At 42.2% G+C, this 18,760-nt stretch overlaps 2 protein-coding genes across 3 annotated transcripts; both read right to left on the bottom strand.

Annotated features, from left to right (window-relative positions):
- Positions 1-2,184: 2,184 nt before the first annotated feature.
- Positions 2,185-10,972, bottom strand: LOC101787003 (protein ANTI-SILENCING 1). Of its 2 annotated transcripts, none has more exons than XM_004969074.3 (11): positions 10,836-10,972; positions 7,811-8,186; positions 6,612-6,780; positions 5,974-6,515; positions 5,458-5,481; positions 5,196-5,288; positions 4,460-4,538; positions 3,725-3,809; positions 2,996-3,107; positions 2,768-2,884; positions 2,185-2,679 (listed from the first exon to the last, which is right to left on the bottom strand). In XM_004969074.3, the coding sequence occupies exons 2-11, from the start codon at positions 8,141-8,143 to the stop codon at positions 2,614-2,616; spliced, it is 1,620 nt and encodes a 539-aa protein (XP_004969131.1). In that variant the 5' UTR covers positions 8,144-8,186; positions 10,836-10,972; the 3' UTR covers positions 2,185-2,613. The 2 variants fall into 2 exon arrangements, with proteins under 2 accessions (XP_004969131.1, XP_004969132.1); XM_004969075.3 differs by having other exon boundaries at positions 2,996-3,092.
- A 1,221-nt stretch (positions 10,973-12,193) lies between these two features.
- LOC101786609 (V-type proton ATPase subunit c''2) lies at positions 12,194-15,566 on the bottom strand. Its single transcript, XM_004969073.3, has 4 exons — positions 15,313-15,566; positions 15,121-15,198; positions 12,731-12,901; positions 12,194-12,639 (listed from the first exon to the last, which is right to left on the bottom strand). Exons 1-4 carry the CDS (start codon positions 15,423-15,425, stop codon positions 12,471-12,473), a joined length of 531 nt encoding a protein of 176 aa, XP_004969130.1. The 5' UTR covers positions 15,426-15,566; the 3' UTR covers positions 12,194-12,470.
- Positions 15,567-18,760: the final 3,194 nt, after the last annotated feature.

The raw sequence follows: 18,760 nt of genomic DNA, 5'->3' as shown, positions 1-18,760 counted from the left end.
AACGACCGCAGGGCGTTGTGGGTGCGCGGACGAGCCCTGAGGCCACGACGAGGAACAGCATGCCGCCGTCGTGGAACCCGCCGATCTTGAGGATGGAGGCAGCGATGGCCGGACATGCCACAGAGAAGGAGAAGACTCCATGGCCGCAGGGGGGCGACCGAGAAGCGATCCTCTGGGATGCTGAACCAGAAGGTGAGCGCCGCCGCGACCGCCGGAGGCCGGTGCACACGAGGGTGACCCCATGGACCGCCCACAGGGTCACTTTCCCGGCGAGCGGGGAAGCCGCGGCGAAGGGGGTGACCACCGGCCCGCCTCCGGGAAGGGGGCGCGACGACCTGAGCCGAGAGCGGCGGGACCGGCGGGGCCGACGAGGGCCGCGGCGGGGAGCCGGAGGAACGGGAGGGGGGTTACCTGGGAGACCTGGGGCGCGGTGGTTAGGGGTGCGGTGGCCGCCGGGTCCGGAGCGGCAGGGCCGGCGGGCTGGGGTGGGCGGGAGGGGGAGGGTAAGCAGGAGCTCGCGCGTCGCCGCGGAGCCATCTTACAAGGAGCCTTGTGGTTTAGACCTGAGCTGAGCTCATACGTTGTCTAGTAAGACTTGTAATTTGTAAAAACTTTTCGGGTGATTCATGAGTATTCTAAACAGGTGCGATACAACCATTTTTAGTAATATTGAAACACGAATACATGACACGTGCTATCAAAAGGCAACAAAATACTATCCCAATAGAACTTTTTTTTTTCAAAAACGTAAGCACAAACACTAATGTTCACATACACGCAAGCATCCGGCACCATACCTCTATGAACACGTAAAAGATCAAAGCTACACATATCCTGATATATCTTGATATTGTTGAAAATACCACGACGTTTGGCTCACGCACGTCACCTACCACAAATTATTAACCATATATGCAGGCACCCATGCTGAATTTGGGGTTCAGAATTGTTACACGACGTAGGTTTCTAGTCGAATTAACATGGCAACTGATATTGTAAAGCACTAGCAAAGCCATCGACAATGCCAACTCAGTTTGAGCTGATTCCTGGGAGAATATCTTGTGCTCCCGCATCTTTACATGCTCCTACGGATAAAATGTCCATACATCTAAAAGTGCATAAATATTTCCATCGTACAATCGTCTATGTTCATAAAAAATTTGGGCCTGAACAAAAAATTATGCAAAAAGAAATCAAAATGCAAGTAGATATGTGTTGGGATCGCATATGAACAGAACGATTGCACAGGTTCCAATTCACTGTTGATTTCTCTTTTTCTTTCTCCTTGCACAAATTAACATAGATGATTGTATCATCCATCCATTTATATCTTTGTAGGAATTTTCACTTTGAATGTATATTATTTAGGTGGGAGAACCTAAAAGGTGCGGGAACGTAGGGCATTCTCTGATTCCCCTGAACATTCAAGTCTCAAGTCTCCTGCATCCTTATGCCCAACGAAGTAATGGTCCCCAAACCCATTCCTTTTCGACAAACACAACATACAAACCGTGTTTATTCCCTCTGTTCCAAATTATATGTCGTTTTGATTTTTGTAGATTTATAGATATTATTATGCATTTAGACATACACTATATCTAGATACATATAAAAACTATGCAACTAAAAAAATAAAACGACCTGCAATTTGGAACAGAGGATAATTGCAACAGAGGAAGTAGATGCTATATGACCACATTCAACTTATATGCTTCTTCCTGGAATTTTGGTTTCCGACATCTAAAGATAGACCACCTCATGCCTACCACCATAAATGCATATCGAATTCATTGCCGACCTGTTTGGATGTGTTGCTGCTAAAGTTTAGTAAATGCTAAAGTTTAGCCCATCTAAAATTTAACACCTCCACCCACTAACACTATCAATTTGGAAATATGACTAACGAATAGAGCTAAAGTTCATGAAATGTCACTTTTGCCCCCTTTATCTTCTCACCTCCTCCTTTCTCTCCCCTCTTTTGATCTTTTCACAAACCATTAGCACTCATAAGCTCCTTCATTAGCTTCTCCCCACCAGCTAATACTTTTTGCACCTTTTAGGGTGGGCTAAAGTTTAACCCTCCATTAGCCCTCCCGTTTGGATGTGCTAATGCATAACAGTGTTAAACTTTAGCAGTTTCACCCATTAGCACTTGGATCCAAACATGCCCTGTATCTAGCAGAATAGAGGGTTCATAAACCGGTGCCAGAGCCATGGACTCAGCAGATATATACATTCCATGAATAGCTGCCCAAGGCGCAGCAAGTTATGCGCATCATTGGTACACTGGCGTACATTAACTGGTAACCATATGTTAGCCTAAAACAACCTAACGCTACCAAACTTGCTGCATTGGCTAGTTCTGCCTAGGCTACTCTGACTTCTAAAGCTGTCCTTGGATTTGTTTCCCCTTTTCCTTTCTAACATGGATTAACATCAGCAGTCACGATTCGCTACAGTTAGTCCCTCAATGAATGGATGACTCGAACCAAAACGAAACCTCTGTGCACAACCCTCTTCCGTGAGAAGAAATACTGCTTCTATGAATGACCACCAAGCTCCAAAAGGTGATAATTAAGAAGTCCATCTGATATGGCACAAAGAACCAGCCTGCTACTTCCCTGCCTTCGCAATCCTGCCGCCGATACTTGCAAACCCTCTCCTGTCATCTTTATGCCGCTACAAACCGATTGAACATGCAAATTAAGGTCTGGATGTGAGATACAAGACTGGCATGTATACAAATCTTCAACAGAATTGTATCTACCTTGTGAAGTATTTCAAACTTTTTCTCTTGCTTTTCTCGAAGAAGCATCCAGTCCAAGGCCAGGTCATACTCAATCGTGTTAGGCTGAGAACAATGTGAGGTCGATACAGCCTTCTTCTGCAGGAAGGACAGTTGTGTAAAATATCAAGCCAAAGAAAGGAAAACATCGCAGAGTATAGTAATAAAGCACAAGGAAAACATAGCAGAGTATAATGACAGAGCACCCACCTGCTCTTCTCTCTGCTTTTGACCAATTTTAAAATTATATAAGGACAAGTGCCCAACAAGAGTTCCTGAAGATTTTGGAACCTTAAGTAACCCTTTGCTGCAATAAAGAGGTCTGCAAGTTATACAACAGGCAAGAATTATCAGTAGCTGACCAAGAAAATCATGCTAGGCAAACTTTATTAACAAACTGTCACGCAGCTGAATACAAGATTTACGATGGTGAACATTTCTTTTTGATTTGTACACTGAAACTTGCGTTATATGCAGCTCCAGCGATCACTTATTCTTGTATTGTAGCCAAGCCGCAGAGTATAATTAGATCCTCTTGGTTTTTTTCCCCTTGCAAAGTCTTGACAGATTGGAAGTCATTCAATGTCAAATTATCTATAGTTGACTATTAAAAAAAAGCCATTTTGGACTGCCAGCACAAGTGCTACTATAAGAGTCCCTCTCAATAAGCACATATGGAAGGAATTCAAATGGAAACAACTCTGCTTAAGACTAGGGTCTCAAGGAAAATGTTGCCTGCTTTAGAAAACTGATTGAAGAGAGTTAGAATCCCCTCAAAAGACTCTTCGTTCTAATTCATAAATTTTGGCAGTCAATTTGCTGTGAGACTTCAACAATTGAAACAAATCATAGAGAACCCCACTTGAAGCAAAATTCATTACAGGATAAGACATGCTGGCACTGAACACATAGAAAATTACATCAAGCATAAACACATACCTTCCACCAACAACCAAGCCTGAATTGATTTTGGAAATAGCCACATCAGCAGCATTTTTAGTTTTGAATATAGCATATGCTTTTCCTACAGATAAGAAAACCACTTTTAGTTAGAATGCAGGAAACAGGAAGGGAAAAGGAAGTCTGCCATTAACTGGACAAAGATCACAGTTTATGGAAATAGTTAATTAAGGACCAGTCTACATCTGCCGACAGGTTATTGGACCAAATAGTCAAACTTTGGAGGAGGGGGGGGGGGGGGGGGGGATCCAACAATCCATCTCCTTTCCCTCCCCCTTTGCTACATGAACGGGTCAACGCTGCCTACATCCTAACCTAATTCCAGGGCACTTGCACCCTGCTGCCACACCAGCCATGTCATTGCCATCCCTGGGACCGGGGTGGACCGCCAGTGAGCACCTCCACTACAGATCATCAGCCCTCCCTCTGCTGCCACCACGCATCTCCTGCCTGCATTGACCTCCTCTATATCTCCGGTGAGATGCCCCTGCCCCCACCCTCATCAGATCCACACTCACTAACTGCTCTGATGGTACGTCAAAATATAGCATGACCCATCACCCATGATGAGCTGGTCACCTTTCCCCACCTGAACCCCAAACCCAGTCCATTGTTCACTGGACAAGAAAAGGACAGGGATCTTCAAGTCACACGGTACCCCAGCCCCCTCCAGTCGACAGCTAAATATCATTTCTCTTTAATTAGTGAACTAACCATTGTTTGGATCATCATAAGTGGGGTGGTTAATGGGCTTTGCGATGCAACTTAGCTGTAGTGCCTCACGAACCAGCTCCTGCAGAAATGATAATCACGAAAATTGTCAAAGGAATAGTTATTGGAGAAAATAAAAACCAAAAAAAGGGTAACAACAAAGCCTAAAACGAACAAAGGAGTAAGAAGATTGAGGCTAAAAAGAATGAATGTAATGTTAGAAAGAGAAAGACAGTGCATAAGTTATGTGGACAGAATTAGAATTGCGACCCAACAGACAACAGAAGATATTCACATAATTGAAATAATACTAGCCAGGAATACAATAGAGAAGCAGCTTGGGCTTCATGACAACTGTAAGCTCTCAAGTCTCAACTCACACAACTCAAGAACACACACGCAGGAAACTTGTGCTGCAAAAGGCAGCTTTTGTTTATCTTGTTCTCTTATTTATAATGCAGTAAAACAGATGCCTTAGTGGCCGAAGCTAATGCCATGATGGCCCTAAAACTCAGGACACGTCCTGAGGAGAACAAGTGACTCTACTGAGTCCACTTCCTAAAGACTAGGACCTGCTAACAACCTTGACTTGTTCAGCTGACTGCTAGCTAACTGACTGACCCTGAAATTTCTGAACTAACAGGAAGAAACAACAAAGACTCAACACTAACAAACTAACAGATAATGAACACAGGGACAGGGATTACTGCCATCAACAACCAAATAGACAGGATGCTACCTCTATGTCAGCAGCTGCAAACTGAATATCAAGATTTTGAATATACACAAGTGTCCCCTGCTCATCAGCTATCCGTAGTCTGTCATCCCATGGCTGAAAAGTTCATTAAAAAAGATCATCACATTAAATTCAAGATCAGATGACATATTAATCAGTTTATGGTAATTCTGATTAATGAATAATCAAGCATAGATATGGCATGCTTCAGTATAATTATAACATATATGCACAGGAGATTCTGTAGGAAGGAAAGGTAACTCACAATTTTAAACCATTTGCTTCTGTCCTGTAAATAGCAGAAAAATGTATTAGCATAAAAAAGGAAACATGGTGAAAATCAGTTGGAGACTCCATAAAATTGGCAAAAAAAAAAAAGGAAAATATTCAGATAAATGATACACAAGCAGGAGGATTGCTTGTGTGCAGTAGACATGGGACAAAACTTTAATTGAGATGACGGTTAAAAGTTCAAAAATATTACGATTGTTGAATAATGAATCAAAGGAAAGCAGCACAAGATAATCATATGCATTACTAAATTTCTGCTATTAACTGCATCGATAGCCTCCTCGTCCCATCTCTCATTTAGTGACCAAAGAATAAAGAGACGTGGATCTGGAAAAATGTAAGCATGTACAAAACTTGGTATGGGGCAGTTTAGAAAGATGTAGTTATGTTTCCTATCCAGTCCTAACATTAAACAAAAAAGGAGCATGTTTGCACTCTGGAAACATCTAAGAAAGTTAACAGGCAGGAGCAGTCAGCTCAAAGAACTTACAGCTTGTCTTGATGGTAGCTCCAAAGGTCTTTTTTCAGTAGTAGCTGGGGTCGTGCCCTTCACTGTAGCTTCTTGGGTTAATTTCAACTTTTTTGTCGGCCTCTCCCCAGTGTGAGCATTCTGTGACTGTCTTTGTTTGGGAATGTTCTCTGCAGCAGCTGACCGTGGAGGGGGAGTTAAAGCAACTGGTTTCTCATCCCCTGCGACCGCTGAATGGGAAAGGGGAATGGCAGCGACTGATTTCTTATCCTCTTTCTTGACCATAGACGGGGAAAGGGGAATGGCAGCAACTGGTTTCTGGTCCTCCTTCTTGACCACTGATTGGACAAGAGGAACTGTGGCAGGCGGATTTGCATCCACCTCCTTAACTGCTGGCTGAGAAAGGGGAACTGCAGCATCCGGACTTTCCTCCTCTTTAACTACTGAACGGGATGGGGGGACTGTGGCAGCCAGATCCTCATCCACATTTGCATTCAGCAGAACATTAGCTGCATTCGGACTGGATATGACTAGCTCATCTTTTGGATTCAGCAGAACATTAACTGCACCAGAGGGATGATGATTAGATGCACAGTAAAATTGAAAACATTACCAGATAAATATGTAGGGCGCAAATCAATTCTAGATCCTTTGCTTACCTTCCAGCCCTGCAATTTTATCAGGCAACTGCTCGGAAAGTGTGCAAGTGTTAACATCGAAGAACCTATAGAAGATATAATCAGCCATTGCTTGTTCCTGAGGGGAAGGTTGGCGATTCCTCTCGTCCTTTGAAATGCATATAACAGTACATTTTCCAGCAACAGCTTCCTAATTGAGAAATAAGCATATGACCATTACAATCTTTTAGTTATAAGTCCAAAAATTGTAAAGATGGCAACATTTACAACTCTGATATATAAGAGCAGTGAGCGTGCAATTCTGCATATCTGCCGTTGATACTTGATACTCGATACCATGCTCTACTGAATTAGCATGCTCGGTTGGCTGAAACTCTCCAATGAGAAATGATTCTATGCTTGCTATCCTACCTAAGCTGGCTCCGCTTGGGCTTTGCAAGCAAGCAGACGAGTCATGATAACTACCTCAGTGCCGCAGCCAGGCTTGGCTATTACCTACTTATTTTCACAAATATACATCCAAAATGTGTAATGCGATGATTGATCATTGCAAATGTTGGCACAATTCTTGTACACGGCCATCCAAACTTCTTTTCCACAGAATTACACTTCTTTGTGAACCTATGAAAAATGCAATTTGCAAGTATGATACCAGGGTGGGAATGTTTCCTATTCATGCCATTTTTTATATATGTACTATGTCAATTTGATTGAATAAACAAGTAAAAGACACCAGTTAAAATGGATAATTCATATTTAGTGCTGACAGTTCGCTGGCATGGAGACCAGAATTGACTAATTGAGACACCTGTAACTCATAGTCATGGATGTTTCCTAATTGTAAGTAACTCAAAGAATATTCAGTGCAAGTAAAAGAGGAATAAAGGATGTAAGCAATTAGTACTGATGGTTGAAATGGAGAATTAACAACAATACCACCACATCACTAAAGCAGACCAAGATCATGCATTTATTTGAGTTATAGCTCTCGTCCCCTACCTATCAATGTGAGAAATCTAAAAACCAGATAATTGCGATCAAATATAACTTCAAGCATTTTAATCCATTAACTCTACACCAATTAGAAGCAAACACTGATCAATATCAATAAAATATTTATAGGCTCAAAATGCAAGTCTGTAAGTATGATGTGAGAATGCACAAGTTAAGGATGACGGCACAACACGGAACAATAAGGAATAAAGCTATGATAAACATACCAGCGGGTTGATATCTGCAAGCCCAATACCATTACCAGAAGCAAGAAAAATCTCCTTTTCCTTCACAGGGCTTTTTAAATATTTCTGAATCTCATCAGGGAGGAAAAACCAAAGAATTTTTACTTTCTTAGCCTGATTTTGCTCCCAAATCTTCACTATTTTCCCGATGTATGGTTCTGGATCACCATGCTTAAACAGATAGACACAGTCATACAATGAATATTTCACATTGTCCAATGTGAAGGACTCATAAAACTGTGTATCCATCTTAGCACCGCCCTTTGCTCTACGCTTTCCCCATGAGAATTGGATGTTCTCACTATTTCCATCCATTCTTGCACTGTCAGTGGTAGATCACTCACCGCTTACCATAAGCCTACAATGATTAAAAAAACTGCACATTAAACTACAAGATAGATAAAGCAATACCAGGACATTAAAGTTAACTTATCAATAATGGTGAGCTGATGATGTTGTCAGCTAAGTAAGCAAAAACTTTAAAAGGCACAAGAACCAAATTTCTAAACTATTAAGAAAAATACAAATGTGGAACTTCAGAAAAAAATGTGTTTCATTGTTTCCAATATTTTTAATGTGTTTCCTTTTTCATAGTTGACCTAGGAAGTTTTAAAAGTTTTCTTATAAATCCTAGTGGCAAGAGATACGATCTCCTCAATACATTATTTCAAGTAGTTCCTTTAGATCTTGAGTAGTGGGCATTGTGAAAATAGAATGCAAGCATGTTCCACCAAAGATTGGTAGCATCATGCTACCAAATATCAGTTGTGTTCACCAGCATGTAGGACATGTATATCAATCACTAAAAGATGCCGATATGGGATATCATCTGAATAAGTCATCTTGGAACATAGCAGCAATATGGCCCGGTATATTGCTCAATATGGCAGACATTTAAACCAATAAATCAGTCTTACAAAACCAATATGTTCCTATTGGGAAAAATTTGGCATGCTTAAGTACCCGTTAAATAAAATGACGAAAATAATACATAGTTTCAGTAAGGAGGCATCTTCGTTTTCTCCTTTAATATAGCAAACTAGAAGATCTTAGTGTAAAGTTTCATGATGTCACCAACGTACTTCCCTATGCTTCTAAAATGCGCTTGCATTGGCCACTTGTTCAGTTGTGCAATTGATTGAAAACTAAGATAATTTACGAGTTTATGCGTAGTTTTATTACTATTGCATCCCTTTAAGTAGAAATAACTCTTCTGTCCTTGAAATTAGAGATATGACTGCAAAATGCCAAAACTTAAGAAAACTTGGAATGCACACACTTTTGATACTTCAGGATAGTCACTCGACTTTCTTTAGTGTCAAAAGGACACGTCACATAAATAGACAAAAAATATTAATTTTATTTCCAAAACGCCAAGATGGGAACATATGACACAGTGTCCAATATGCCGATCCGATATCAACCAACATCAATTTAGAAGCTTTGCAAACACTGCTTCGTTTGCACGAGGGGTTTCAAAAGCTAATGCAGAGAGAATCCCTAAATCAATAAATTGTTTTTGCAACATATTGCACTTGAACCTACTTAGTTGTCATGCTCAATTAAGTTCCTAAACATGAATCTTTGTCCACCAACAGATCTGTAAGAAGCCAATGTTCACTACTTATGTCATGAACATGTAGCAGAAGTGTATGCCCCTCTCCTTAATGATTAAACCACTATAGAAAATAAAATACAGCTTGGAATGACTATTTATCATTCCACACGCTGAAAGAGAACTCCTAGACTGTGTATTATTTCCTTTTGGACAAATGACAAATCAGTGCTACATTCTATGGAAAACATGAATTTCACATAAGCACTACTAGTATGAAAGAAAATTTTAAAAGCCCCATGAATGCTGAGTGCTCATAACCATAGATGAATTTTGATTAGTACTTGAGAAGGGGCAACAGCACATATAAAACTTGTAACTCAATAGCACATGCCTTTGATCAATGATCATCAACACAGCAAGAGAATAATATAAATAAGTGCCTTTAGAAATAACAAGTTCACGCTAGTCCTGATTTTCTTGTACAACCCCATATGCTAAAAGTACATAAAATTGATCTGCATACAAGCTTTACCATAACCATTTGCTTTGATCGTCCACAACCACAACAATTCGCACTCAAGAAATTTAGTAAAATTCCTTAGAATGTGGATCCAACACCACAATCTATCCCAATTTTCAGAATCTCATGAATCACTTGCACGTTCAAGAAATAAGTTTTACTAATAATCCAGTAAAAGACAGGCCAAGAAGCAGACATGTCCCTTGTACATGCATCATCTACTGATGGAGTACTTCCATGACTGCTTAAATAAATAGATAATTGGCAAATAGAAACCACACCAACGCCCATAGAATCACTATTTAAGTGCAAAACGGACACTAATTAAACAGCAGAGTTAACCACGGTGCGAAATTGTCAACAAGAGAAAGGCAGAACCAGCATTACAGGATCATCATGTGTGGCAAAGCAAAACCCACCAAGGATCAGCGAGGCGGTGAAATTTGGGGAGATATGCTAGGGTTTGAGGCAGGTGCGCGGCTGAGGGGTATTGGGGACGACGGTAAATAGCTGCCAACCGTAATACTACTGCGAGATACTGGCTGACTGAAGACTACCGAACCGACGGCTAATTGGAGGGGCAACAAAGAGAAACCCTGCCCCCCTCCCCCCTCCCCACGAAATGGGAGGAATTGCGCCCCCAAAAAGAAAAAGAAAAAAACTGAAACCCACAGCAACTGATATAGAGAAAAGGGTGCCCTCCGCTCGAACGCAAGGTCGGCGCACAGAGCATCGCCCCCAGGCGCCGCGTGCAACGCGTGGGGTTCAAGGTCGCGCGCGCCAGTGCGGGCGTTAGTAGAGAGCCCAATGGGGGCGGACGCCGGGACGCCGCCGGAGCGGCCCCCAATACCCCAGCAACAGAAACAACACCCCTCGGCACTGAGAGCGGAAGAGGACGAACGGGAGGGGAGGGAAAACTGCGAACTCACCGTGAGATTCGCCGGGGGGGAGGATGCCACGAGGATTGACGAGTCGGTGCGGCGGAGGTGGGGGAGAGACGGGCTTGGTAGGAGGCGGGGCGGGGGCGTCTCTTGTCTTTTTTCCTCGCTGTTTTTTTCATGCGCTGTGGGGGGGGGAGTGGGCGACCGGACGAGGGAAGCGGCGAGGGCAGTTGCCCTGATGCTGCGTGGCGGCTTGTGCTTCTGTGTGTGCGTGCGGCTGTCTACATGGTTGAACCGCGACTTGGATCGTAGTATAGCCGTACGAGTTCGCGAACCCACCACCGCCAAAACGGCTCGAGTCGTAATCTGAGTAGGCATTGATCGCCGGATAATCGCGCTTCGGTCGGTAAGATCGGTTGGGATCACGCTTTAGATCGTAATAATCGTGGCATCAGGATTTGGCTGGCTCCTCGGGCGTGCATTTCAATCGCAACAGACTTGCAACGACGGCATTATCTCAATCTAAACTGCAGTATCTCGAGTCATATCAATGCACTACAAATCGTCTGTAGAACCACTTTAAAAATACATCCTCGCAACAAGCCATAGTTTTATGGATCACAGTTGCAAAAATAGTAGGTTTGCTGACAAATTTCTTCAGTTTCAGTCATATTTCTTCAGTTTCAGTCATAAAAAATAAAAAATAGGAAAAAATCAATTTTACTCTCTTCACCTATCCACTTTATCCGCTTAACTCCCTTAACAAAGTTTTGGCTCACTTTACTCCCTGAACTATTTCATTTTCTCTTTTTTATTTCTTCATGTATGAGTTAAATTTTGAGTTCAAATTTTGTGAGCATATACAAAATATGATGCCTTATGTTAGAAAATTATCCTAAGGAATTGTCATGGTTATTTTTTTAGGTTAGGAATATTTAATACTAAATTAATCTTACATATACAAAAATGTACGAAAAGTAATCTTGAAAAAATTCTAATATATTTTTTAACATGGAACATCATGTTATAAGTCAACTAACAAAATCTGAAATTAAAATTCAATTTGTATATGAAGAAAGAAAAGAGAAATTAGGGGTAGATTGGACCAAATGAAATAGTTGAAATTAAAATTCAATTTGTATATGAAGAAAGAAAAGAGAAATTAGGGGTAGATTGGATCAAATGAAATAGTTGAGGGAGTAATCTAAATTTTGCTTAGAGGTCAAGTGGACAAAGTAATGCCCCTGCGCAGAGTCGGTGTACCTGCAAGTCTGATCCTGGCAGCCTCTTAACCAAAAAGCTGAACTAGCGAGCAGCTAGCCATCTACATAGCATCAGACATTCGACTACCCATTTGTCATCCTCATCTCAAGATTGAACCGACACTTTGGACGCCCAGCGAAAAGTGGCTAAAAAATTTCCATCTTATTCAGTTCCAATGCATTTATTCAATAAGCCGAGTGTGTTTTGCAACAGCAATAGCACCTACAAGATATCCAGCACACATGGAGTCTCGGCAGCAGGAATATCAACTCTACAATCGGATGCGCTAAGGGCACCGAATTACTTGTTTTGCCAAAAAGGTGCAAAAGAAAAAAGAGGCAGGAAAAGGCAGTTGGACCACATCTTGACATTCTGATACATTTCATTCGAAATAATTTACAGCGAGATGAATGGGGAAAGTCAAGCTTTGGCTGGCCATGTTGCTTGAGCTGACATGATGATGCCCACAATGACTCCAAACAGTCCCAGGGCGCTGCCAAAGATCTCAATCACCAAGATCTTTACAAAGAGTGACGAGTTCTGAGCATCAGACAGTGCGCAGCTGCTTCCAATTATCCCCACACATACCCTGTAGATAGGAAATTTAATCACCTGGAACTGAAGAACATATTTCACCAGAGAATACAAGATTTGAGCTGATTGCATAGCCTGGTGCTTACCCGCAAACAAGATTAGCAAAGCCAACAATAAGGCCAGAAGCAAAGATTGCATAGCCTGCTCGAAGAGACTCCGGAGCATACATTTGAGCTGATGGCACACTTTCAAGCTTTGTCTGGAGGATGATTGCCACAATTACACCATAAATTGCGACAGCCTCACAGAAGATGACACTGGAAAGCATAGGTAGATATATAAGTATCACAAGGTAAGAAGATTGTTGTTACCCAAAAAAAAATCAAAGACACCAAACAATAAGAATTCACAAATAAAAAAAAACTAATATGAAGCTAGAACTTGCAGGGTTCCTTATGCCTAAATGCCATATTCATTGCTCACCTAGAAAGACACAAAAATGAGCAGATGAAAGGGTGAGAGCATCACATGATGTTTATTTAATTGAGGTCAATTGAGTTCAACTAAGGAACTCTCAAGCAGTCAAGACCCTTAATTCATGGCTGCATGTTGCATTATTCATTGTCCTCTGTGTATAGAGTACTCATAGGCATATAAACAAGTGATCTTATTTTGGTTAAGCCATTCAGGGACATCAGGGGAACAGAAATTGACCAAATGCCTGAATGATTCTACATAAATGAAAAGCACCTCTCTAATTCTCAGAATGGTGGAAGGAAAGACACTAAGACAGAACTAAACAACACTGACATCGTCAGGACTAGGCTTCTATCGTCACAATTAGACAATATAGGATGACAAGCATGGCATACTTAAAAAGGGATCCATCATTGCAATGGACAATAAGGTGGAAAGAATGGCATGCTTCAAAACTGGAACAGTACAGGTCTCAAATTACCAGAAGACTGCAATGTCCCTCCAGCATAGAAAAATGTTCAATCATTTTCTGCATAAGCAGGCAATATTGCTCAACTCTGTTATCGAGACAAACTCAAAGTTTGTCCTCCTAGCAGACTGATGTTCTTCCTAAACACCAAATGCATGGGCATGCTTCCTCTTCTACTCGGTGGTTGTGCTAAATATTATTATAAATTCCTAATGAAACATTACACTTAACAAATGCTGATAACATAACAGCGCAGCCAAATGTTTTCAGATTATCTACATATCCTAGATGACCAGGATAATTAAGCATAAAGCCCAAAACTACATAAGCAACACATCATCATCACCACTGCAACACATACAGTCTAGTTGCACTCCTAAGTCCTAAAGCCCCTATTGATCATGGCCACCACAACAACAAGGATAAGAGCAGAAGTCAACCAATGGATGCTGAGCTATAATTAAATTATACAAGCAAACAAAGTACACGCATTGGAACCCAGAAGCACGATGGAAGAACTTGACTGCACTAGCCACAACACCAGAAGAACAGCAAATCTAAAAATTGCCCCAGCTTTGCTTAACTATGGTCTATATATAAGGGTGTAGTGTGTGACTTGGCAATGTGTGCATGTCAACTACTTGTCAAACAACACTAACATGCGCATCAGGGATTAACACATATCCAGGTGTCCAGCACGGTAACCAGAAAAAAAAAACATGACCTCGAAGCATTTGTACACTCTTCAAAACAAACAAAAATAAACAAGCATGTCATTGCATCAGACCTCAAAAATAGCAATCATGTCCCATAATGTCTAGGTTTTTGTTTAGATTGTGAAAATGTGGACATTGCATTCTTCATTTATAGAATAATAAATTTAGTTCACTGAGAGAGAGAAAGAAACTAAACATGTGTGAAATATGAGAGCTTAAGGGTCCATAATTTGAAGAAGCGGTGAAGGGTCTAGATCACAATGGTAGACAACACACGATAGTAATAACAAGATGGTGCTCACAGCTATCCAAGGCAAACTGAAATTAAGGTGCATTTCCTAGAGGTCAAAGGAGGCCAAGTGATTCCTAACAACCGAAGGACATGAAAAAGCAGGTGCTAAACATTTGTATTGAGAGGCGTGGCAATCCCCCTTTGATCCAAAAGCATATAAATTTTTGCTAGGAGATCAGTAGCAGGTTGTTGGTATCTATAACTATAAGCCTCTCAACTCAATTCCACAGACCACAGACCTCACTGCATAAAGAACTTTACAGTGAGATAAAAAACTGAATTTTTCCTCAGAAGAAAGCTACTCTATCTAAGTCAATTTATGGCACTAACACTTGACAAATCCACTAGATAAGTGTATTCATGACGAGGGTCATTCAATGGACAGGAATTCTAGTATTAAGCCAATGCCCCAGTCCCCTAAGCAGCCAGAACGGGCGGAACTACACGTTGCCATACACATAACAAAGCCTCGGTAACCACGAACTCACATCTCACCACGCATAGCAAAATCTAGCAACAAGCCAACAGCAGCACAAAAAAGACTGAACGCGTAATACGAGTCCAAGCATCGAGATTCCGCACCTAATGAGGTTCTTAGATGTGATCCTGGGCGCCTTGATGGCGGCCCCGATGAGGCTGCTCCCCGTGATGAAGATGCCCCTGGAGATTCAGAGCAAAAAGCAAACAGCAAGGTCAGTGAGAGGCCAAGCACGGATGGCTAGGGCGGCAGATCTAGCGAGACAAGGGGTGCCGGGGGGTCGCACGCGGACTCACCATGCCGCGCCGAGGACGGAGACGCCGATGGAGACGGCGATGCCGATGGCGGAGAAGGTGTAGGGCGAGATCTGCACCAGGGCGCGCGCCCACGACGACGAGTCCGACGACATCTCCGCGCGCGATCTCGTTGTCTCTCTTCTCGCTCGCTCTCTCTGCCTCGGCGTCGATGCGGGGCTGGATCGGGGAAGGAGGGGGATTGGGGAAGAAGAGCCGGGTCGGATCGAGGGGAAGCGATGCGAGAGCCCGTCGACAGGTGCGTGCGTGGTTTGCACGGGGCCAGACGTGGTGGGGCACGGGGTAGACACCGCGTGGTCCGTCCGATCCTGGGATGTACGGTTGGGGTGAAGGGGGCCGATGCGGTCATCGCGAACACGTGCCGATCACGAGCTGGATGCTAGAAAGCCCCAGATCTGTATCGTGACAGAGTTCGAGCCGGCAGTAGTAAAAAACAACTGTAAAACAAGTTAATAACAAGTTTTCTGATGTAAAATGTCAAAAAAAAACTTGTTGAAATATGGCTTTTGTACGGGGCTCCTATATGAACTTTAAAGCCCAACAGGTCCAATCAGATGTTTTAAGTCAACATTTGAAGAAATTAGATTCTATATTTCTTAAAAATTAGATCAACATTTAAAAATATTGGATTCAACATTTTTCTGAAATATAAATCAACATTTTGCGAGAAAGTACGGTGCCCAGCATTTTCCGATGCCTACTTCAACATCTTGACTAACTGAATTTAACATTTTTTCAAGCCAGCATCAACATTTGGAAGATGTTTTTTTACCTTCTTCAACCTCGGTAGGGGCAGCCGACAGCGTGCAGGGGTAAGCGTGCGATGGCCATGCATCCGTGGGGGATGGCGGTGACGGCGGGGCAGGCACGTGTGGGCTGTGGCAAGCCCGTAAGGGATGGCCAGCGGTGGGACAAGCGCGTGAGCTGCGTCATGCCTGCAGGAGCGACGGCGGGGTAGCACTTGAGAGGTCAGCGGCGCACCCCAGGCGGCGTTCCTGCGGGGTCGGCGCGACGGTGTAGGGGCGGCAGCTGGTGCGGGCCGCACATAGGCATAGAGCCGGTGGTGAGCGCAAGGTCAGTGGCGGCTTGTGGGTGTTGGGCGGTGCTAGGGCTAGGGAAGGACGAGATATGCATTGAACGATCTACGTTTGCGTGCACGAATCTCAAACAATGGAAGTTTAATAGGAAAAAACTTCCAAAAGTTATATATATTTCCTGCCTTGTATGGGCTGCCATTATGGGCATATAGATGAGGACACAAACCAGAACCGGCCCATAAGGCCCATGTGGAGTTAGAAGAAAAGGTAGGAAATCTATTTATGTAAACTTTGCTCCCAATCCCATCTTTGCGTGAACAAATGAACAAATTCTACTTTGGCGTTATCACGTTCTACAACAGTAGTTTTATTTTTTAATAGGGTAAGTTTATTGTAGTAAGAAATAAAGCTCACGGGATGTCTTTAAGGAGCCACCCAAATTATCTTAATTAAACCGGGCTAACATCCATCGATCGACCCGATTTAATCGAAATAATCCTGGTAGTTCCCGGTATGCGCCTCAAGCATCGTCCAGGAACAACCTGCATACCATTTTTATATCATGACAACCATCATAAGGAAACATATGAGAGCAAATTTTAACTTTAGTTTACAAGTCTTGATCATCCTACAAAAATTCATGAATTATAATTATAACATATAGCAACTAGGGCATGAGAGTTTTCATCAATTAAAGGGAGGTTCTTATTCAAACTTAGATGTAGCCTAGGTCTAGTGGCTATCCTAGCATGTTTTTCTTAAATTAAGAGTTAAAACGCAGCGGGGAGATATATAGTAATAAGGTGCAACAATGATGTCCTTGCCCATAAGACATCACCAGCACGAGCTTAGAGCGACATCCACCATTCATCCACTTTGCCGGCTCCGACGGAATGAACATGGCAATCACTCACAAGAAGGAAACCTGCAAAACAACTTAACGACAGCACCGTAAGTACATTGCGTACTTGCAGGACTTATCCATAAAACTATACATTTGGTGGATGCATGAGGCTTGTCAAGTTTTAACATTATATGATAAAAATGCGAGCATAATTTATCAAGTGAATAAGAAAAAGACATGGCATCTACTTTCTCTATCAAGCACCAATACAATTGCATAAGTAGTAAAGTGATCATGTAATCATGAGCTCAATCTTCCATAAGCTCTTCACGGAACTCTACGTTAAAGTCCAAGTACATGAGCGTGCTTTTTGACCGGGAGTGCGGCTATTGCAATATATTATAACCCTGCAGGGGTGTACAACTTTTTCCACACGAGGCGCAAGACCAACGACCATACCCGTGTTGATTCATGCCCTCGACTGTTCATATACCCACACCCGGCTATGAACGAACGACCGGAAATGTATAGATACACCGGACACGGCCGATCACACCTCATCCCATCCCGCGCCGAATCCGGTCAAGGCAAGGTACGACTTATGCTACTTGGCTTACCATTCCCATATTAAGTATGTGGTTTGTACAGAATAGTGCTCAAGTACCACAACGATAACGACAAGGCCTTAACCAACTCAAGCAAGCCTATGCCACTTGGATTCCACTCCCAACATGGTCCTAGCACACTTGCTCAAGTCTTGAATCATCATTCATGTTGCTCATCTTTTATGCTTTCTCAACTACTCAAGTATAATTAAGCAAACATTCAAATTCTCGCGAGTGGTGGTGACCTTGACACCCCTCGACTTCTACCGAGAACTAAGCATGGCTGAGCAATTATGTCAAGATTTCTAGCATCCATACTTTTACTAATAAGTTGAGCTAATTTCAAGAGTTTACATATCTAGTAGGTTCTACTCATTGCATATGTCTAGATAGAGCTAAGCCCATGCACAACCATTAATAAATAATAGCAGTTCACATTTAGAAAATAGAGCTAAGATACATAGGTGCCTAGCTGAGATTGGTGCTCCAAGAACGCGACACTCCGGGACATCATCATCTACGAAATTAGATGAATGCATGAATTAGAAAAGATGCTATGCATGCGTATTTATGCGTATGATATGCAATGACTCATGAGAAGCAAGGGCTAAGATGATTTCAAGTCATCAATCAAGCAAGCAAGCAAAGGTTAGAAGTAGGGCACACAAGAAGAATAGAGTAAAGGTGTCAAACAATAACTCATACATGTGCACATAACACTTTAAGACAAGTTGTAGTATAAGAAGGTTATAAACACTAGTTGTGCTACTTTTAGTTATCATATGAATTATCATATAATTAAATTGTTATAACATAAAGAATCAGCATTGGAAGTTGTCTCATGATTGTTACCAACATTAAATAAATGAGCATGCTCAAGCTAGCTAGTAACACTAGTTAATAACAACCTTAGACAATTCATGAATTAATGGCTAACTAGCACA

The sequence above is a fragment of the Setaria italica genome, chromosome V (assembly GCF_000263155.2).
Source record: "Setaria italica strain Yugu1 chromosome V, Setaria_italica_v2.0, whole genome shotgun sequence".
Classification (NCBI taxonomy): Eukaryota; Viridiplantae; Streptophyta; class Magnoliopsida; order Poales; family Poaceae; genus Setaria; species Setaria italica.
This window is presented reverse-complemented; position numbering and strand designations above follow the sequence as displayed.